The 24,091-nt window shown below is 35.1% G+C and overlaps 1 protein-coding gene across 1 annotated transcript in view; it reads right to left on the bottom strand.

Annotated features, from left to right (window-relative positions):
• Positions 1-408: 408 nt before the first annotated feature.
• The window catches only part of LOC134846468 (uncharacterized), an 85,781-nt gene continuing 62,098 nt past the window's right edge, over positions 409-24,091 (bottom strand). Inside the window, exon 6 of the mRNA XM_063863839.1 lies at positions 409-807. Within this exon, the coding sequence (XP_063719909.1) occupies positions 567-807 (241 nt within the window). The 3' untranslated portion in view covers positions 409-566. The remainder of the gene's footprint in view (positions 808-24,091) is intronic.

The following is a 24,091-nucleotide window of genomic DNA, read 5'->3' as shown; positions in this document are numbered from 1 at the left end:
CTCTCAAGCACGAAATTATTGTAAGCACCATGGTCATACATGGATTTATGATTCTATGGTTTATGATTTAAGATTTATGAAAACTTCAGATGACTGTAATATCAATTCTTTAAGCATTTTTGCAAAATTGATAGCAACATCTAATTAATATTTCAATCGATTTAGCTTTGTAGCCATTACATATTGGCTATTTACAAATTTGCCCCATGACGTTTCGCTGCAGACATTATCAGCTATTAATTATCGCAGAACCAATCAAAATAATTTCGGACATTTTTTGTTGAAATGATTTTCAATTTTACGTTTTTGCTCCAATCATTCAGAAGTTTTGTGAAAAAAAAAACAAATGTTCTGTCAAATCCGAATCAGTGTAATAAATCAGCGATGCGATTTCCATCCGCACGTAGACTTAGAAATAGTCTGTCAGCTTGCAATCTACTTTTACAGAGCAAAATTTCATGGAGTTTTATGCAGGAGATTAAATAATGAATAAAAATCTTTCAACAAAAACTCATCATATAATGATAAGCTAGGAAAATACATCAATATAAAATTAGCCACCGCGCTCAGACAGTGGTTGATATTTTTGTCTCAACTTTTACCGAGACTGAAGTGCTTGGTCTTCCCACTCGAGTTTGTGATTGAGGGGTTCTTGTGGCTCGGGTAATCAGTCGAGCAAACCGGATGGGGATGTGTTGCTTAAGGGAGGCCCAGACATCGGCCAGATCCTTTCGAAACCTCTCTGCCATCACTGCGTACACGAATGGCGACAAAACGAAGTTGAGGTTGAACAGAAGCTGGACATACCTGAAAGCGAAAAACTTTTTTTGCTTAATATACAGTGTTTATCTAAATATCAAGACGATCCAGACTGTTTTCAAATCTAAAACAAAGAAACCAAACCCTGATTACAATTTAGCAGAATTAAAATGGTACAATCTGTTTTTGAGCCCAAAATGGTACTCCAGAAACGGATAATTTCGCGTTTTTTAGTCAGTGAAAAATATGCCAAAACGACCACGTCAAATTCTGCCAAAAATTATATTTAAGTGAGCTTCTTACGCAGCACAACAAGTTTCAAACGGTTATAAAAAATGTTTCGCAAAAATATTTAAAAAATTTTCGCCGAATTTTGCAAAGCAAATTTCGCTTCTAGTAACCAAGCAATTATAACAACTAGCCTGCTTCAACCATTTTGGAATGAATTCCAATACGGATTAAATCTCCGCTTGTCGTCTAATAGCGCTAAATATATCACGCCTTAATTATCCCAATTGGGCCATATTGGCAATATTTAAACATTAAACCCATAACGTTAAAAACAACGATCACCCTTGAATTTTTTCAAAATATGGGACCGGGACAACAATACTTTTCGATTTATAAAAAGTTTCAAGAAATTGCTAGTGTTAATTTGCACTACCTTAATTACACTTTAAAGACCAAGTTTAACAACCTGAAAAAAAATTATCATAAAATAATTTTTCGGGTAATTCTACCTGAAAAAGTTACGTTAAAAATATATTTATATCATCTGTCTTTGCCTTAACTTTAAAGTAAAAATTTTATTGTATTTTACTGAATATCAAAAAACTTAAGGTGACTTCAACTCAATCGGTTTTTTAGTTTTTTCTCGACTTTTTGATCCATTTTTGATATATGGCTTCTGTACTGCCGCAAAAAAATTTTCCAAAAATGTACATATGCGGATAGTTATACGCGATGTACACGAAATTGCGTATACTTAACTAAAACGTCGACCAGAGTTGAAACATAAATTTTTTTTTTCATAATACAAAAAAAATTATTGTGAAATCAAAAAAAAAGTTGAAAAAAGACTGCTCGTATCAGGGCGAAGCCCGGAATGTTCTGACTGCCTTTTCAGGTCTTTGAAACAGTAATAACATGAAAAAATTAAATTACAAAAAAAAAGGAAACAAAATTTAAAAAAATGAGAAATTTTGTGAAAATCATCCCCCCCACACGCCATATAAAGAACAAAGTGATAAATTTCGTTTTCAGTAACACATCAATTATGGTAAATAAGCTTCTTTCAACCAAATTGGAACAATTTTTACGACGGATTAAATCTCCGCTTACGCGTTAATAGCACGTTAAATATATAGCGCGTTAATTGTCTCAAATTGGCCAAAAAGCCAATCTTTAAACCCCCATAAAATTACGAAAAATGATCACAGATAAAATATCTTTTCAAATGTAAGCTCAAGACAACAATACCTTTTGAATGATATAAAAAAATTCCGTCAAAAATGGCTAGTTAAAAAGTCGAAATTTGTCTGAAGAAAAAAATAACCCACCTGAGCACAAATATTCCGTTACTTTCGTATCGAAAGTCGGAACAACAATTATAGCTCACATTCATTGGGCTTAACTTTGACAGATATAATTTTCAGTCTTACTGCTGAGTGAACAAACAGAAATTTTGCTTAAGAGCTTATATGTGGAAATCTTTAAACCGCCATAACTTTACGAAAAAAGGTCACAGGTGAAATAATTTTTCAAATTTAAGATCAGAACAACAATACCTTTTGAATGATATAAAAAAAATCTGTCATAAATAGCTAGTTAAAAAGTCGAAATTTGTCTGAAGACAAAAAATACCCCGAGCACAAATATTCCGTTACCTTCGTATAGAAAGTCGGAACCCGAATTTCAAAACATGAAGTAAATTGAACGCATACTTAATAAAAAGATTTTCAGTTTTCTCTATTGTTTGAGAGTCAAGAAAATATGAATATAATTTTGCTGTATTATCTGTATTAAATGAAAATGCTAAAAAGCGGATAAAACCAATCAGAACTCTTTTAGTAAGTTTGGCTTGGAAATGTCATTTTTGAGATAAATTTTTTAACCATGGCCGCAAGTTAGTATTTTTTGACGATTTTGGCTCAGGCTTGACTGGTGTGACCGAATTGACTTCATGCAATGTAAGTCTTCAATTTTAAATTGTTTGACAAGTAAAAACCATTTTGAGTATGTTCGACCAAAAACAGCGCTTCGACTGAGTTTGTTGACGAGGATCAGTCTGGAGACAAAACTTTTACACGCTACAGTATCTAACCGAAGGGAAATTTTTTGACTGAACTCGCCCGAGAAAAATGTTTCCAGGAGCAGAAAATAACCTCATGGAATTATTTTGACCTTATTCGGGCAAATAAACATTATTTCGATTTAGCTGTCCTGAGGAACTGTTTTGACTAAAAATATATATTGCAGAAAAACATGTCAGTGTTTGAATGAGTGTTCAATTTTTTCTACTGTAATCGAGATGTGACAAATATGCTGACTAATTTGACTGAAGTAAAACGTATTTTTTGGGTTTGACTCGAGCTTGCGATGTTTTGACCGATCTTCCAAAATTGTATATTTTGGCCATTTTTTTTCTGAATAATTTGTGCAAAAACCGTACTAGTTTTGATCACCCAGCGGTACAATAAGTAGATTGAATTTATTCTGGCAACATCAGATTTTTACCGTCACTAAATTTTCTAACTTGGATGGTTGCATTGACAGAATTATAATTGCAATCGAATCTATCCAGTAAATTATACATTCGCAAAACTTCAATCAATTATATTAACTAAATTTTAAAATTTTAAAATGGAACTTTTTTGGTACAATTGGCTCCAAAATAGGTTTATCAAATCAAATTTTTTGACAAAAAAATTATCAAAAGTTTGCTTTTAAGTTTTTGGAGCAATCTAATTAAATAACTTGACAAGTTATATGCAGAGGTGGTATAAATTTCATAACAGATCGAAAACAAAAAATGAACGCTTCACTTAATGATTCAGTCTCAAATGATCAAACTTGGCAAAAAAAGGCAAAAAAACTTACTGTGAAAAAAAGTCTTTTTTGTTACAATTCATAGTTTTTTTTTAAATCAGATGTTACTTCAATTTAAACAAGGCAGCTTCTTTCAATCCACAACACTCAATGCTTCAATTCTTCCTAAAAATTTCAGAAATAATTTTTGGTTAAAATTTTGAAAAAAACAATCAATACGCGTAACAAAAGAAAGCGTTTTCTTTCTTTCTGTCCAACCTAATTAAAAATATGTGCGTCATTTATCGCAATGGCCATGTTAAGTACGAAAGGATAAATTTTGCTCCTTGTAACAAATCAATTATGGCAAATAGGCGTCTTTCAACCAACTTGCAACGATTTTAAGACCGATTAACTCTCCGCTTACGCGCTAAAAGCGCGATAAATGACGCACATATTTTTGCTATTTTATAAGAAGTAACAGATTTACCAAAAATGAATCACATATGTAAAACTTTGTTCTCAAATTGAAACAAGACTGCTCGTATCAGTGCGAAGCCCTGAATGTTCCGACGGCTTTTGAAGGTTTTATGGAGCAGTAAAAACATTAAAAATTGAATGTAAAAAAAAATGAACTTTTCTTTCTAAAATTTGAAATTTTTTATGAAAATCATCCCCCCAAACACCATGTTAAGTACAAAAGGATAAAATTCGCGCCTTGTAACAAATCAATTATGGCAAATAGGCGTCTTTCAACCAATTTGGAACGATTTTAAGACCGATTAACTCTCCGCTTACGCGCTAATAGCGCGAAATATATCGCCCGTTAATTGTCCCAAATTGGCCAAAATGGAAATCTTTAAACCGCCATAACTTTACGAAAAAAGGTCACAGGTGAAATAATTTTTCAAATTTAAGATCAGAACAACAATACCTTTTGAATGATATAAAAAAAATCTGTCATAAATAGCTAGTTGAAAAGTCAAATTTTGTCTGAAGAAAAAAAAAACCCACCCGAGCACAAATATTCCGTTACTTTTGTATCGAAAGTCGGAACAACAAGGCTTTAAGGTTTTTCAGACTCCAAGAAAGAATTTTGTTCTAAAACAGCTTTTGTCGAATTGTTTCTGAAAAAAACACCCTTGCCCACAACTTTTGACTTTTTTCTTTCAAAAGGTTAAGTACTGAAAAACTCTGAAGTCCAAAGAAATAATCAATTTGATCTGATGGCTTGAACTTTCGCTCTCAATTTTTAGTCTCGGAAATTTAAAATGTATGCGACAAGCAATGAGTCACGAAATTTAACGATACTAAGTGAATATTTAGTGTATCGATACAAATTCCTGCATTTTGTGAATTGAAACTCAATCTATACAAAGGCAAAACATTTTGCTGAATTTCCTTAACTCTCCCGAGGCTAAATTATTTTTTGTTTTCTGAAAAAAAATATGAGAGACTGATAAGGCAGCCATAATCAAGAAAAATAAAACAAGACTGCTTGTATCAGGTCAAAGCCCTGAATGTTCCGACTGCCTTTTAAGGTTTATGGAGCAGTAATAACATTAAAAAATTCAATGAAATCAAACAAAAGAAAAAAGTTTTTTCTAAAATGTGAAAAATTTTTAAATGAAAATCATCCCCCCACATGCCATATAAAGTACAAAAGGATAAATTTCGCTCCTTGTAACAAACCAATTATGGCAAATAAGCTTCTTTTAACCAAATTGGAACGATTTCTAAGACGGATTAACTCTCCGCTTACGCGTTAATAGCGCGAAATATATCGCGCGTTAATTGTCCCAAACTGGCCAAAATGGCAATCTTTAAACCCCCGTAACTTTACAAAAATTGATCACAGGTGAAGTATCATTTCAAATTTGAGCTCAGGACATCAATACCTTTCGAATGATAAAAAAAAATTCCGCCAAAAAAGGCTAGTTAAAAAGTCGAAGTTTGTCTGAAGAAAAAAAAACCCACCCCGAGCACAAATATTCCGTTACTTTTGTATCGAAAGTCGGAACAACAAGGCTTTAAGGTTTTTCAGACTCCAAGAAAGAATTTTGTTCTAAAACAGCTTTTGTCGAATTGTTTCTGAAAAAAACGCCCTTGCCCACAACTTTTGACTTTTTTCTTTCAAAAGGTTAAGTACTGAAAAACTCTGAAGTCCAAAGAAATAAACAATTTGATCTGATGGCATGAACTTTCGCTCTCAATTTTTAGTCTCGGAAAATTAAAATGTGTGCGACAAGCAATGAATCTCGAAATTTAACGATACTAAGTGAATATTTAGTGTATCGATACAAATTCCCGCATTTTGTGAATTGAAACTCAATCTATACAAAGGCAAACAATTTTGTTGAATTTCCTTAATTCTCCCGAGTCTAAATTATTTTTTGTTTTCTGAAAAAAAATTAAGAGAGACTGAAAAAGCAGCCATAAATAGGAAAAATAAAACAAGACTACTCGTATCAGGGCGAAGCCCTGAATGTTCCGACTGGCTTTTAAGGTTTATGGAGCAGTAATAACACTAAAAAATTCAATGAAATCAGACAAAAAATTTTTTTTTCTTCTAAAATGTGAAATTTTTTTTATGAAATTCATCACCCCACACGCCATATAAAGTACAAAAGGATAGATTTTGCTCCTTGTAACAAACCAATTATGGCAAATAAGCTTCTATTAACCAATTTGGAACGATTTCTAAGACGGATTAACTCTCCGCTTACGCGTTAATAGCGCAAAATATATCGCGCGTTAATTGTCCCAAATTGGCCAAAATGGCAATCTTTAAACCCCCGTAATTTTACGAAAATTGATCACAGGTGAAATATCTTTTCAAGTTTGAGCTCAGGACAACAATAACTTTCGAATGATATAAAAAAATTCCGTCAAAAATGGCGAGTTAAAAAGTCAAAATTGGTCTGAAGAAAAAAAAACCCACCCCGAGCACAAACATTCCGTTACTTTCGTATCGAAAGTCGGAACAATAATTCGAAGGCTGACTGAAGCTTGAATTATCTGAATTGAGTTTGAAGAAAAAACTGGATATGTAACGATCTTTTCATGATCTATAAATTGACAAATTATTTACACCAACAAGATCTTTTTGTAATCCAACTAATGATTGAATAGTTTATGACAATATCTCGAAAACAATAGATAATTTTGTGTTTCTCATTTCAATTAGAAGTGACCATCTGGAAGCATTTTAAAAAACTTTAGCAAGAAAATCAGCTGATGAACTCAATCAATTGTTAAAACATCACTTTGGTCCGAAATCATATGCAAACTATTTCTCAACCATCTACATTTTTCAGCTGTGATTTTGAGATTTTGAGTACGATATCAAAAAATCTATTCGTTACTCTAGAAAAACAACTCTATTGAGCTGTTAAAACCTGCACGGGTGAGGAATGTCGTTTTGGTCAAAGTTCAATCTTGATCATAAACTTCTAGCTGTTTGTTTTGCTTGAATCCTGAGCATTATTTTGTATTCAACAAATTCTAAAAAATACATGAAAACCTGCGTTCTATCGTTGACAAATTTGGGCTCGATTTATCAACAGCAATTTATTTGATGCATGGAGAACGAATGAGCCCTTTTACACAGTTTTCTGTAATAGCCAACCCACAAAAAAGTGTTTTAGGGAACGGTACTTCTTTACATAATGATCAACAACTATTAGGAGCAAGTATCCACCCAAATTTAATATAATCTAACATATGGATCAAAAAATAATTTTATATAACCAATGTAAGAAGGACCCAAAACAAGTCTCAATCGAAAAACTATCACGAGCTTATGTTATTTTCTCTCAAATTATAAAAAAAAATCAGTGTTCATTAAAAAAAAAAGAGAAAAATGTATGTGCCATTTAATTAAGAATATTTCAGCTTAATGCGGCTGAACTTGACAAAAATTTCTAGTATATACTGCAATTGATCTCAGATATCATTAGAAATGTTAGAGGCAATTGAATGACTGGCTATTTACACAAATCTCAAAAACTAGGAAAAGTTTTCGAAGCAGGGAAATTTTTCAAGTCGCTCTTTTAGTTGTAAATCTTAATTTGCTGCTTGAGATTTAAACAAAAATAAGAGAATAACGAAAAGAAATCAAAACAGAGAGCTTATTTCTTCATTTTTTTTCCAAAACAAAAGATTTTGATGTAGATTTAGGGTTTATAAACTAGAAAAGATCTTTAAACGTAATAGTTTCTAAAATACTGAAAAATAAGTGACTGAATGAGTGAAGCTTACAAAAGTTATCATTTTGAAGCCTTTTCAGCAATGAACCGAATTCGGGGGGGGAAATCTTTTCGAATTGCCTAAAATTATATAAAAAATTGTTTATAGAATTCTAATAAGAGCGGATCAACGTTTTTGCAACTCAGTATTGCGAGCGTAATTTATTTATTTTTTGCGAGAAAAAACTTTTTTCCCTTTTTTTTTCCTTTTTTTCGATGAACCTGATTGTTTTTTGATATTCTTCAGCATTAAAGAAATAAATTGTGGTTTTCAGACTTATTCAATAAAATATTATGAGAGACTCACTTCCATACTATACTTTTATTTTCTGAATGTTTAATATAAATTTAAAATCTAATTCAGTTGCTCTGAGCTAAAAATAAACAGTAAATTTGAGCCTGTTGAACAGCATCTGACTGTCCTCGTGTTTGCCCCCTCTGGTTTTTGGAAACATATGTTAGCAGAGGCAGAAATTTAGACCATTAGTCCATTCCTGACAATAAGTCACTCAGTTTTTGCTGCTGTGTCTTGCAATCTACATCGCATATTGCAGAATATCGCAAAAGGTCGATAAATTGTCTTTTATTTGATTTTTGCTCAGTATTTTATATTAAAATAGTTCGAACGAACGTTAATTTGAGTTTATCGCTTTTAATTTGTTTAGATCAAAAAATGCGATACAAAAAATGGCTAATTACAAAAAAATTTCCGCTTTAAATATGCATAGTTATTAAGCTGAATTTTGCAAAAAAAAAAACAAGAATTGTTTGTTTAAATAAGCATCTTCATAGTACCCCTGGTGATGAAAAATCAGACTTGAAAAATTGGTTTGAAGTTGAAACTATAATTCTGGTAGAAAAAGTTCGTGAAAGTTACCAGTAAGAGCGACGCCGCGCTAAACATTAAGCAGGCTATGGCTGTTGGCCGAAGAAAATGGTGTTTTCCTTAACTTTTTGTTCCGACTTTCGATACGAAAGTAACGGAATATTTGTGCTCGGGGTGGGTTTTTTTTTCTTCAGACAAATTTCGACTTTTTAACTAGCCATTTTTGACGGAATTTTTTTATATCATTCGAAAGGTATTGTTGTCTTGAGCTCAAATTTGAAAAAAATTTTCACCTGTGATCATTTTTCGTAAAGTTATGGGGGTTTAAAGATTGCCATTTTGGCCAATTTGGGACAATTAACGCGCGATATATTTCACGCTATTAACGCGTAAGCGGAGAGTTAATCCGTCTTAAAATCGTTCCAAATTGGTTCAAGAGAGCTTATATGCCATAATTGATACAATAATAGGAGCGAAATCTATCTTTTTGTACTGTATATGGCGTGTGGGGGGATGATTTTCATTAAAAAATTTCAAATTTTAGAAGAAAAAAAATTTCATTTTATTTTTTTATATTTAATTTTTTTTTGTTAGTACTGCTCATGAAACCTCAAAAGGCAGTCGGAACATTCAGGGCTTCGCCCTGATACGAGCAGTCTTGTTTCGAATTAACTTCTACTCAAAATTATCAGATTTGGAATTCAATTTTAAGACTACCAGTAGAAAATAATGGATTAAAATTCTCAAACTTTGTTTGGTTTTTGCTAAAAATGCTGTAAGTTTTTTTCAAAAAGAAGCGAGTTTGCAAAATGCCGAACAAGAGATTACAAACCGCATGAAATACGTGGAGAACTTCTGTAGAAATTGGAAGTACAACCAAACAATAGACGACATACCAATCGTGACCATATTTGAAAGAGAGAAGACGCTCGATTGCGTAGTGCCGAAAAGCGGTCAGTTAAAAAATCTATCACTAAAATTTTCCTGTCAAGAAGAGAAAAATTTAATTTTATAATTTACAAAAATTTTGAAACCGAAGATTTTTATTCTGTCTTGGAGGAAGGTTGGAAGAACACCAAAAAGGCCAGTTAACTGCCTAGGGAACTGTTTTTATCATTTGATCAAGATTGATGATCCACAAACAGCTCATTACGGCGTAGAAAAATTTTTGTGGTGAAAGATATTGTGAAGTATATATGTTTATTCAAAGTTTTTGACGACTTTGTTTCAGGCTAGTCATTTCGGTTTTTCAAACTCTCTGGAACCATGAAATGGTTATTTATTTTCAAGGTAGTTCTGCGTTTTGGACAGAATTTTAAGCTGTTTTTTGCCACCTTCAAGTGCGTTTTTAGCGCCAAAGGAAAATTAAACTGAAAATTAATGTAAGATTACCAAAGGGCCTCTTTAATCTGTAAGTAAACTTTGACTTCCATTTTTGAGGGTGGAAGTGTGGTCGCTCCTGACCTTTTGCATACCACATTACGAGCCTCGGAGCTCGAACAATTTTTTTTTAATTTCAAGGAAAACAAAGCACAATTTTATTTGATATAGGCCGCCATAAAACGAATTTTTAGTCGATAAACATCTTAAAGCTAAATCACAAAACCATGAACTCAGTTTAAAATTTTGATTAAGATAAAGACGACAAGGTTAAGATTAAAGAACCAAAAAACTAGCTATTCAACTCTCTAAGGAGAGTTGATATGTTTAAGGGTCTTCAACTCGCGGTGCCATATTCTCGCCATATTTTCACCACTAACAACCAAGGATGTATATTCATCCGATCTTCGACAAAAAATTTGCCAAGACAACGCAAAGAGGGGTTCAAAAAAGGCCAATGGATGGAAATAATTGGTTTGGGTTTATGTTTGTCAGGGACCCTTTTGAACGCGCTGTTTCAGCTTACTACAACAAAGTCCTCCAACACAATGACTTGAACGGACAAAATTGGACTATTCGCGAATATTTCATCAATTTAGTTGAGAATAACAACAACGACCACCACTTCAGACCTCAAATTAGTGTTTGGGATCCTTGTTTTCTCAATATTACCTATCTCAGAAGAACGGAAACGTTGTTGAATGACTTAAAAGCAATAATAAACAAGGAAACCAAGCTGCATTTAAAGATTCCATTCAGCCTCAAAGACGAGAAATATTTGGATACGACCCCTACGAAATCCTATCGAAGCTTCCTTCGTAATGAGTCAATTTTAAAGTAAATGGAGCTTTTGAAAAAATCTTTATTACCAGTGTAACCAGAAGCGAAAATCTTTCACATAGAAAATTCACTTCTTGATCATATTATTATGTTATGATCCAATTTTCGAAGACAAGTTTCGACTTTGTACTCATGGTGATTTGTTCCCCAGACAAATTCTGTTCAACTATTTTTTCCGTTGAGAAGTGTAAATTAGATTTACTAAGTTTAGAGTTTCAAAATCAACATATATATCAAATACATCATTTTTTGCACAAATGGCTCAAAGAGTTAGCATCCTGATTGTATGCTCAGATGTGAAAAAAAATCAAACTTCAATTTTTTTTGTAAAATTATGGGGCTTCAAAAACTACAAATTTGGCTATGCTCTGGAATAATTTATGCAAATTTTTGTTCCGACTTTTGAAAATTCGACTTTTTTATTAGCCATTTTTCACAAAAATTTCATATAGTAGGCCAAAAGTGCACGTTCACACAGTTCGGTCACAGATAATTCAGCCGATTTCAAATTAAGGCAATTCAGTCAAAATGAGTGAATCAATTCGGCCAAAGACTATTCAGACAGTTTTAAAGTTTAAAAACGTGCGCGCAAAAACTTTTCACATGCGGCAAAACATCAAAGCGTTCATTAGACGACCTATAATTAATTCCTTTCAAATGCACTTAAAACAAATAAAACTAACGGAACCAAAAGTACCTAAACATAATGAAACTTTATGCAATTCATTATGTTTCCAACTTTAGAATAGTAGCTGAGCAAAAATTGAACTCAACAAAAAACTGCACAATACTTAAAAGTTAACCAATTTACACGAAAGCAACCCGAAATTGTCAATTTTAGAGGCGGTCATAAAGCATATCAGTTAAAGGGTTGACCACCCCCCCCCCCCACCACTTACTGGCCACACAGTTAAGCTGATATTTTTATCATGCATTAGGCGGGGGAGGGTTCAACCGCCTATCAGGTAATTTGGGGAGTTGGTTGAAGCTAATTTGAAACTGAAAACGTTTTTAAAAGATAAACTAACTGCGATTAAAATATTGTCTTTCATTGATTAATCTTCATTAGCAACTAGCTTGAACAACTGGTTGATTACTATCTGAATCATTCTCATTCATTCACTCTTAGCAAAAGTTGACCTAAAATGGAAATTGTATTATCTGAACGCGGAAATAGCATCTTTGTCTTGATGGTTAAAGATACCAGGAAAAAACCAACGTAAGAACGGTCTCATTAAATGGCAATGTACATTTGGAAATCGCAGAGCAGTGGGTTATTTGTGCGAGCAGCAACAAACAATTCACCTTAAAAACCGAGCACGCTTTTTTACCGAGCCCCTCAAAAATTCAAGCTAAGTAATTTGCTAACGAAGTTCGAGAAAAAGCCGCAAACACTGGTAACGCTCCCCGACAGATTGTTTTCAACGCCCAAATTGACCTGCCTCTTTATGCAGCGCCGACAATACCGATTTACTCAACCTCTCTTTGGCGTATAAGCCGAATCAGGCTGCAAGCCTTAGAAACAATGCCAAAACCAAAAAATCTTGAGAGCGTCGACAAAATTCCCCAAACTCTTAATCTCAATCGAGACCATATACATAAGTATTTAAAATTTTGTACCTTCAATGTACATATATCCTAAAGTTTTATGCAGAGCAAGTTTGTTTTGATCTTTGAAATTTGTTATTTGATGTTTCACATTTCTTTGTTAAAGTGTTGAAAATCTTCTGACTCTGATCAAATTATAAAAATTTTAAATTGCACTTTTATCTCGTCTCTTTAATCTAAATAGGCCAAATTGTCTTTGGCTGAATTGTCTGAGTTTTTTGACTGAATTTTCTGTATTTTTGAATCGGCTGAATTGTTTGTGACTGAATTGTCTCTGCGGCCAAAAGTGTTGTTTTTCTGAGCTTAAATTTTAACAGACGTTTTACCTGTGATCTTTTTTGTAAAAATATGGGGGTTTAGAGATTGCCATTTGGGCCAATTTGAGATAATTAACGCGCTATAATTTTGAGCTATTATTGCGGAGATTTAATTCGTCTTAAAAACTGTTCCAAATTGAATTGCGGCAGGCTTATTTGATCTACTTAAAAATTGGCTATGTGCTAAAGGTTTGTACTTTATTTAGCGAAAGGGTGATGATTTTTGCAAAAAAAATCTGAAAAATAAATTAGTTTTTTGAAGGTTTCATCTGAAGCAATCACTATTCCATAGACATAAGAGTAGTCGGATCATGCGTGGCTTGGGGGCTTCAGGAGCAGTCTTGTTAAATTTACTTTGTAATTCTGAAAGCGTGACATGATTTATTTTTGTTACGATTTCTCCTGCACTAAAAAATCGTTCCAAATTAAATTCTACAACTACCAAAGTTTTTACACTGATGTTCGATATGGTGATGTTTCCCAATTTATGGTGTATAATATTTTTTTGTCACCATCAGCTCTTCCATACTGATTAAAGAAGCCGACTTTGTTTCTCAAACTTTCAGAGAAGTTCTTGGAGCTCCACCCTTAAATTTGAAGAATTCAGCTTATGACACCTCCTCTCCTCCCCCTCTTCCTCCCTCTCCAACCTTTACAACCCCCTCCTCCCCCACTCCCACTGCCTACATCCCCACTTCCTTTTTTATAATCCCGCCTAAACCTCTTCATTTACATCCCCCATCCCTGCAGAAAATCGAAAAATTATATTCCATTTTTTCAAAGTTAATGCATTTTAAATGGATTATAATGCATAAAAATGGCTTTCAGTGGATCGTGTTTTTTACCGAAACCATTGATTTTAATTTAAAAACAATACCATTGATTTAACTTTCTAATTTTACAATAACCATTGACTCTAAATATAACTATTTGAACAACAATTTTCCATTATAATCGATTTTTATCCATGAAATTCCAGTCTAACCATGATCAGTTTGGTGTTGATACCTAAGAGCATGACGCTTGAATAAGAATTGTGTTTATTTCTCTGTAAAAAATTGTATTTGCCCACTCACTGTTTTGCAAATCAATTACTATGTGTAGAAACGACCCGCACACAAGCTCCATAGATAAAATGGAAACTTTTTCTAATACACTTCTTTGAAACTTTTTAAGCTCAGTGTATTATATTCAAAATGTAAAATGTGCTTTTGGCTCGATACACGTTAAGCCAGACAAAGCTAGGTTTAATTTGGTCTTTTAGCAAAAAGTTATCTTGTTTTCATTTGTTTGCTTCAAAACCTTTTCATAATTTTCTTTTCTCATTTCATAATGACCTTTTTTACTCTCCCTAATCCAATTGTTGTCCTTTGTCGTCCTTCCAGCTAATGACACCTCCTCTCCTCCTCTCCCCCTCCCTCTCCCAACCTTTACAATCCCCCTTCCCCCCGGCTTCCATCGCCTTTTCCATTTTCTCAACCCCGCCTAAATCTCCTCACTTGCATCCCCCACCCCGTTCACATCCTCCCGCTACGAAAAAATTTAGCAAAAAAGTCTAGAATATATAATCCATTGTATTCATTTTTATTGGATTTTAAGTGGATTTTAATCCATAATAATGGCTCTTAATGGATCGCGTTTTTACCGAACCATTTGATTTAAAATAAAATACAATTGATTTCAAGGTCTAATTTTGCAATAATGAAGGACTATAAAAATAACAATTTAAACAAAATTTTTCGATAGCAATCGATTCTATCTTTAAAATTCCGTCTTCCAAACAGGGAGCATATGCTATCAAAATCAGATAATGAGCTATAATTTGCTGTAAGATAATGAGCAAATTACTCGTTTTAATTTATCACATGACTGATCGTATCAGGGCAAAGCTATGAACAAACCGACTATTTATGGATTAAAATTCACCTAAAAGTCTTGATGACGTACAGTGTATGTTTTGCTTGTAGCTAAAAAAATAAATGGACCAAAGAGCATGCGTCAACTCAATTTCCAGCGTTTTTTTATGAGAAAAATTTTTTGGTTGCGCGTTATTATCACGGAATATATCGCATTAATGGTCTCAAACTTGCAAAACTTCATTGCCCATACTCGTACAAAAATTATCACAATTGAAACACCTTTTTGATAATTTAAGCTCAAAACAAAAAAAAATAGTCAAAAATTGTTAGTTAAAGAGTCGAACTTTGCCAGAACAATAATTAAGGTTTCCGTGGCCGTCTTCCAGCAGATAATAACGGAAAATTCTAGAAAGTTGGGGAGAGGACCCTAATCTGGAGTTTGTAATTATGCGCAGGGGCGGATCTAGGATTTTCTCGAGGGGGGGGCGGATTTTCAAAAAATTTTCCAAAATTTTGACGACCTTTTTTTTCTTTTAGGTCGACCAAATTGATTTTTCGAGCTCTCCCAAAGCACTGTTTTGCCCCTATATTGGCTAAATTTTCTGCGCCGCAGGCAAATTTTTAAAAAAAACAGTCAAAAAGCCGTTTTTGGGCACTTTTTGAAAAATTTTGACAAAAAAAATCGCTTTTTTTTGGCGCGCGCTCCCCCTCAAAGTTAGTATATATTGGCGCCAAAGGCGCCGTTAGAAAAATTTTAGGGTCGGTCGGCCAAAAATAGATTTCTGAAAAAGTATCAAAGGGGGGACCCTTTGGGTCGGCAGGGGGTCGAATCCCTGAGGGGGGAGGGCGTCCGCCGCCACCCCGCCCCCCCCCTAAATCCGCCCCTGATTATGCGTATGGCATGAACGTCAATGGGCGCTGCTCAATGAACACCCTCACCTTGACAAGCAGACAGTTAGATACCCAAAATTTCTGGATACAAGCGAAACCTTATTTCAAAAAGAGAGAGACGAACCCTAAGAGATGTATCAAAAGCTGTCGGAAAAACAATTAGATAGAGAAGGTTTCAAATTTTTCTACATGGAGTTGAGCGGAACGGCAATCAGATGTAGTCTCGAAGTACAAGAGAATAAAATGGTGAAAAAATTTATACCATAATATGCGATACCGTGATGCACAAAGTTAATTGTGTGGGGAGATCAAAACACCAGAGTAAGCTTTGAAAATAACAAGTTTATATGAAAGAACGGACAACTACGCCGAGATGTAGAAAAAAGTGGGATCACTAGGACAACCGGGATGGGGATCTAAGCACTAGTGGGGAACCACAGAAAAAAAACCAACCAATTAACAACATTCGATGACCAAGAAAAAAAAAGGATTCCCAAAGAGGGTTCCCAAGGGGTGGCCGATGAATCTTTCAAGGACGCAGACGAATGAGACAACAAGATAGGAATTGCTACAAAAATGCCCAGCTTTCTCAATTAACCGCAACTACTGTGAAAAACAGAACACCACATAAAAGTTTTTGTAGGAAAAAAGCTAGCACGAGGAGGCCATTCCAATTATAATGATATAATGATCCAATGGGAGGACCTATATGACACGGAAAACGATGCCCTGGATACATAGGGTTCCCAGTGCAGTAACTCGATAGGTTTTGTGAGGAGGGCTTGCAAGTACAGCTGGTCATCTTTCGAGAGCTCAGATGACTACATGGAAAAGGCAATCAGACGGAAATGAACAATCGCTGGCCCAAAAATGATGCTCACAATCAACGGACACCAGATGCCAAACTGAATTGAGAATGCTTCTCCAGTTTCAAGTTTTAACGTGAGAGATTTAAAGAAGACACTAGAGGGACTAGAATTTGACTGAAAACCGAAGGATAAGGAAGACGACGATTTCAGGGGCTACGGCATCAGCAAGCTGAACTTAATGGCAAACACATGTGAAGTTGACAAGAAATGGATGGAAACCGCAATCCGATGGTAGCGTGATTGGAGGAAACTAGCAGTCTTTTATGGGAACAGATATCATGTTGAGATTGAGACTGAAGTTTATACAAAAACAACTGAAGAGGAAAGTTTTTGAGCATTCAAGGGTAAGAAGAAACAAAACTCACTCCGAACAAGGGAGTTACCAAACGGATGACAAGGAAGAGATGAACTCTGCTCCAGGATCGGCAAAGTTAAGAACTAAAATTTGCAATCGGATTTTTCAAAAATTTTGTCTAAGTACAACAAAAAGGCGATATCGTGCCAAATAATTTACAAGATATAATGGACCGCAAAGTAGATAAACATATAGAGTGAATTCTCAGATCTGGATTTTTCTCTCATAGTAAAAACGCTTAAAAAAGATGGCTCCGTAAAATTAGCATTGGTCTCAACAGGATTGACGAAGTAAGCTCCCAAAAACCAAAACCAGATGATGAACATTGATGATTACAGGACTGTTAAGGCCTACTGACAGGTCCTCTGCGATTCGCAGGAACTACATTATTAATTTAGTCAAAACTATGGCCAATTGATAGGCTAAAAAGAGAGGCAGTCTTCTTGAGTGTGTACGGCTAATTCGCAAAGAGCGACGAAAGAAGTTTGAATTGCATTGTTTTGCCAATTGGATAAAAATTGACCGGAGCATGCCAATTTCGTACGGGGTATTACGGGTTAACTGCAATGCTGGCTGAGATTCAATTCCTAGTTGATTCAATCTTGAATGAGTTTCCCCAGGCGAACGCATTCATAGATGAGATTTCATAAACACCGAGAGAACTTATTTTGTGGAAAGTTTTCAAAAAAAAATTATTTTGTGGAAAGTTTTCAAAAAAAAGGATTGAGGCACTGTAGATAAAATTTGAACGTTAAGCAACGTTCGAGGACCAAGAAAAAGTAGATTCCACAAGGATTGTTATTGGAACTTTCAAAGATGCGGAGGGTTGAGACAACAAGATACGAAATGCTACAACGATGCCCAGCCCAATCAATTACCCGAAAATACTGTAAAAAAGAAACTACGATAAAAATTTGTTGAGGAGGTCACTCCAGTGGGAATGATTCAAGGAGAGGGATCAATGGACACAGAAGACCATGTCAAGGATAAAATGGACACCCAATACACCACTTCGATCTCGATAGGACTTTTAAAAAGGACTCTCAAGGGGTCCTCTCTTTGTTCGATTTTAAAATATCCATTTTTGGTGATGGACCCTAAAAATTTTCTAAAGGCATGTACTAAATTTGAGGGGGGAGCGCGCGCCGAAAAAGCGCAACTTTTGGTCAACATTTTCCAAAAAGTGCCTAAAAACGCCTTTTTTGGCCCGTTTTTTCAAATTTTTGCTTGCGGCCCAGAAAACTTGGCCAAAATAGGGGAAAAAAATGCTTTGGGACAGCTCAAAAAATCAATTTGGTCGACCTTAAAAAAAGGTCGACAAAATTTTTGAAAATTTTTGAAAATCCGTCCCCCCCCCCTCTCGAGAAAATCCCAGATCCGCCCCTGATATGAAGGATTTCGATACTCATAAGGATATTTGAACGGAATACGATGCGGCCATATTAGCGTAGGGTTTGGCCTAGAACACTTAGAAACCAATGGGTAGAGAATTTCTTTATTCGCTTCTTGAATTTCAATCATAGAGGAGAAAAAGTATTCATCAAATGATTTGGAAAAGTGGGTTGAAAATTTTATACACTACGTTTCTGAAAGGCCAGGTTTGCAAACACCGACCAAAAAGCATTAATATCACTTTTGAATTAACTTTTCACTTTGTCATCAAGTTTAAGCCGCTGTCAAAAACTGGTTTAACTTTTTATCTGTCACGAAACGCCAGTGACCCCGCTAATTGTGTTTTTAGTACAATAAAACCTTACCGCTGAGAATATTTGCGCAGTCAAAAAATACTATGGTTTTACTTTTGCAAAACCAAAATCCGGTTCTTTCACCAAAATCAAAATCTCGATCAATCAGAACACAGGACGCAAAATGAAAATAACGCAACCAACGGCAGGGGGCAAAATGCATGTTTCGAAGTAACTCCCGATCAGAATTGAGCATTTTGCATATATCGCGAATTAAATAAAACCGAGAATGTTTCTGTGTTAAATAGGTGTCCTACAATTTAATGACATACAATTTAACACCGTACATTTTAAAACTTAGTCATTTCACTACTAAACAATTTAAATCGACAACAATATAACTCCTATTTTCCAGTTTAACACAGTACATTTTAACACCTAGTCATTTCACTATTAAAATTAATGCTTTATGAATTCCTTATCTTAACTCTTATCACACCAAAGTTAATCCTGCAATTAACTTACGCACCATAATGAAAAACTTGGTTTATCTTAGTTATACATGCTAAAAGGAGGCTTCATAATTTATATAAGACTCTTATCTACAGGTTTGTAATTTATTTTCAATTAGACTTTTCGCTAAACTTTTATGATTACTAAAAAAGCTGCTTGTGCTAATTCAAAACAATTTGCCGTAAAAATTCTGACAAAAATTAAATTCTGACAGTCACTTTATACTTTACTCAAGTGATAAGCAAACGCAAACAAAATAAACACATTATGATTGAGTCTTCTTTCGAGTTCACAGTTTCATCTAAAAACAAGCCAATTCTTATAGCGTCCGGCCATGAATTTTATTTCAAGCGAAAAAATAAGTTTACAGAAAACTGGATTTGCTCAAAATATCAAACACATAAATGTCGAGCAACTGCCATTACTGAAAATAACGAATTAATCGAGACGCGTGGAGAGCATAACCACGACATTTCAGCGGGAAAATCGGAGGCCCGAAATGTCATAAAGCATATAAAAGATCTCAGCGAGAGATTCACCCCGACTGTTGCAGTTGCCAGTGCGGTTTTGCCAATTACCAACGATTTGGCTACTCAGTTTGCTCTCCCAAGTAAAGACAAACTGATCCGAACGGCTGCTCGCACTCGTAAGCAGCTAGATGTAAATATGCCGCCCATCCCCGTTGCGCGAAATTTCGAGATCCCTGAAATTTTTGAAAATTTTATCCGGTATGACAGTGGATCAAATGATCATGAGCGAATCATTTTGTGCGGCGACCCCGAAATGCTGAGAGTTCTGGAGAAGACTTACGCGAATTAAGTAGCGCAAATTTGTCTGGCTTTAAATGGCAAAAATTTCTCTCGTTTAATTCTTTGATGGTTACCGAAATCCCCTTTGAAGTAAGTTTTCTTTTCATTTGGATTAAAACGGTGTTAAGTCATAGAAATTGTTTTAAAATGTAGCGATGTTATATTGCTAAGGCAACAAAAAGTAGGGAGTGAAATTGTAGGGTGTTAAGTTGTTTAGAGTTAAAAAGGGGGGAACCGTTAAATATATGGATCCTTTATCCGACGCTCAAACTGATTTGAATAAAAATTTCGCAGAAGTGCATTCCTATTCAGTCCTTTCATTCCCGGTCCTCAAAGCAACTTCAAAACTGAACTCATTTATTCAGTTATATTGCAACTTTTATTCAAGCGACAAAAAAGTCGATTAATTCCGAAATAGAGACAATAACTAATAACACCAGATTTTGTGAATGCGGTAGTGTATTATCGACTCCATCAAAATTCCATGGCAAACATTTCCTCAATTAAACCCAAAACTTGCAATAAAATCCCGTCAACCATTCTTCGAGGCTTCAAAGTTTCAGGAATACTACGGCCCTTCTAGAATTATTCAATTTAGAGTTCAGAGCGACAAACTTTTCAGTAAATTCTACATAAAAACAGCAACGTCAACGAAGATCTGTGGAGGTTGGTAAATAATGGGCCCAAAACGCCACTTATCTGGCAGCGAGAGACAACAGTGTCTGGCAGGAGAGATGTTTAGTTGATCAGCTAGCACTACAGGTCCCAATCGAAGAGATAATTCACCATGACAAACGAATAATGTTCGATGCAGCGCGAGATGTTTGGTATCTGTAAAAGTACAGAACCGGTATCTGTAAAAGTAAAAGAGTCAAAAGGCTAATGTACCGATGAGCGTAAGAACTTAAAAAACTTCTCGACAGAAACGTAGCAATGGAAAATGTCCAATACCAAGCAAGAGAAACCAGCAATTGTATTGAGTTAGATTTCTCAGGCCCTATGAACTACTTAAAGGAGAGCCGAAAAATTGTTTTCGAAGTTTTGGAAAGAATTTTCATTGTCTTCGCCAATGGACACAACTTAAAACACGGTCGATGAAATCCTAAAAACATATAGGAAATTATATTTACACCTAGGTGTCTCTATAAAAGTCACATCAAACAAGGGTCATGGTTCTAAACTACGAAATGAAATGCTTCAGCGGAAACGAGGGGACAGGATTTTATCAAATTTCCAGGGTTCCACCTCCGACAAAGTAACTCTGTTGAGAAAACAATCGGAAGTTTGAAAAATTTGGTTTTGGCATACTCGAACGAAAAAAAAACCCAAAAACGTTGAAAGTTATGGTCGATGAAACCCTCGGAGCTCTAAGTTTTTCAAGAATTGCTTCAACATGACTGAGTTTTTGTAAGATAACCCATCCAAGGTGTGCAAGTCGGAAAAAGAGATGGGATTTGATGTACACGCAACGCTGAGAAATTCACCAAGCAGGCTAATCGATAACCAACAGATTTAAAGGAATCAAACCAATAAAAAGGGGCTTTGCCCGCACCCAGCAAAAAGATTAACGAGAAAAACGTAGCAATCAAACAGCGGACGATGGACAAAAGTAATAACATCTGAAACAGAACTTACCATCATCAAATTGATAATCAGAGTTGGAACGGGGCCTGAGTTTGATGGCCGGGCCGGGCCGGGCTCGGCCCGGTTGCTTCAGGCCCGGCCCGGTTGGGAAACAAAATTTTGAAGCCCATTTTTAATGAAAACACGAATTTCCGAAGACAAAGTAAATTGAAATTCAAATGTGAATTTTTGGTTTACCAAATCAAAAATTAATAAGCCCATTGACCGTAGCCGATCCTGGGATTTCGATTTAGCTGAATTTTGCCACAGATAGGAGGACACGCTTGGCTGTCCAGATTTGCTCAGCCCTGCTGAAGCCACGCTCCCTCTGGGCGTTTGTAGCTTAAACGGTGAAAGGTGTGAACTCCTTTGAAAGTCAGGACAAGGCGGATGATAGGCAAATTTTGGTCTCAAGAGGCTGCTTTTTGAATAATGGCTAAGAAGGAGAATTGTTGGAAATACAAGAAGAGAGAGAGAGCTAGGAGACAAAAAAGCACGAGGCGACAAAAACTGGTCGACAAGCTACGGGGTGTTGAGCGACCACATTTTAAAGGGGGATAAAAAGAAGCTTAAGGCAAGAATAACTTCGGAGAAACCATAACGCAAAACCAAAATCCGGTTCTTTCACCAAAATCAAAATCTCGATCAATCAGAACACAGGACGCAAAATGAAAATAACGCAACCAACGGCAGGGGGCAAAATGCATGTTTCGAAGTAACTCCCGATCAGAATTGAGCATTTTGCATATATCGCGAATTAAATAAAACCGAGAATGTTTCTGTGTTAAATAGGTGTCCTACAATTTAATGACATACAATTTAACACCGTACATTTTAAAACTTAGTCATTTCACTACTAAACAATTTAAATCGACAACAATATAACTCCTATTTTCCAGTTTAACACAGTACATTTTAACACCTAGTCATTTCACTATTAAAATTAATGCTTTATGAATTCCTTATCTTAACTCTTATCACACCAAAGTTAATCCTGCAATTAACTTACGCACCATAATGAAAAACTTGGTTTATCTTAGTTATACATGCTAAAAGGAGGCTTCATAATTTATATAAGACTCTTATCTACAGGTTTGTAATTTATTTTCAATTAGACTTTTCGCTAAACTTTTATGATTACTAAAAAAGCTGCTTGTGCTAATTCAAAACAATTTGCCGTAAAAATTCTGACAAAAATTAAATTCTGACAGTCACTTTATACTTTACTCAAGTGATAAGCAAACGCAAACAAAATAAACACATTATGATTGAGTCTTCTTTCGAGTTCACAGTTTCATCTAAAAACAAGCCAATTCTTATAGCGTCCGGCCATGAATTTTATTTCAAGCGAAAAAATAAGTTTACAGAAAACTGGATTTGCTCAAAATATCAAACACATAAATGTCGAGCAACTGCCATTACTGAAAATAACGAATTAATCGAGACGCGTGGAGAGCATAACCACGACATTTCAGCGGGAAAATCGGAGGCCCGAAATGTCATAAAGCATATAAAAGATCTCAGCGAGAGATTCACCCCGACTGTTGCAGTTGCCAGTGCGGTTTTGCCAATTACCAACGATTTGGCTACTCAGTTTGCTCTCCCAAGTAAAGACAAACTGATCCGAACGGCTGCTCGCACTCGTAAGCAGCTAGATGTAAATATGCCGCCCATCCCCGTTGCGCGAAATTTCGAGATCCCTGAAATTTTTGAAAATTTTATCCGGTATGACAGTGGATCAAATGATCATGAGCGAATCATTTTGTGCGGCGACCCCGAAATGCTGAGAGTTCTGGAGAAGACTTACGCGAATTAAGTAGCGCAAATTTGTCTGGCTTTAAATGGCAAAAATTTCTCTCGTTTAATTCTTTGATGGTTACCGAAATCCCCTTTGAAGTAAGTTTTCTTTTCATTTGGATTAAAACGGTGTTAAGTCATAGAAATTGTTTTAAAATGTAGCGATGTTATATTGCTAAGGCAACAAAAAGTAGGGAGTGAAATTGTAGGGTGTTAAGTTGTTTAGAGTTAAAAAGGGGGGAACCGTTAAATATATGGATCCTTTATCCGACGCTCAAACTGATTTGAATAAAAATTTCGCAGAAGTGCATTCCTATTCAGTCCTTTCATTCCCGGTCCTCAAAGCAACTTCAAAACTGAACTCATTTATTCAGTTATATTGCAACTTTTATTCAAGCGACAAAAAAGTCGATTAATTCCGAAATAGAGACAATAACTAATAACACCAGATTTTGTGAATGCGGTAGTGTATTATCGACTCCATCAAAATTCCATGGCAAACATTTCCTCAATTAAACCCAAAACTTGCAATAAAATCCCGTCAACCATTCTTCGAGGCTTCAAAGTTTCAGGAATACTACGGCCCTTCTAGAATTATTCAATTTAGAGTTCAGAGCGACAAACTTTTCAGTAAATTCTACATAAAAACAGCAACGTCAACGAAGATCTGCTGAAGGTTGGTAAAT

This window comes from Symsagittifera roscoffensis, chromosome 5, assembly GCF_963678635.1.
Source record: "Symsagittifera roscoffensis chromosome 5, txSymRosc1.1, whole genome shotgun sequence".
Classification (NCBI taxonomy): Eukaryota; Metazoa; Xenacoelomorpha; order Acoela; family Convolutidae; genus Symsagittifera; species Symsagittifera roscoffensis.
Note: the sequence above shows the minus strand (reverse complement) of the source record. Positions and strands in the feature narration are given on the sequence as shown.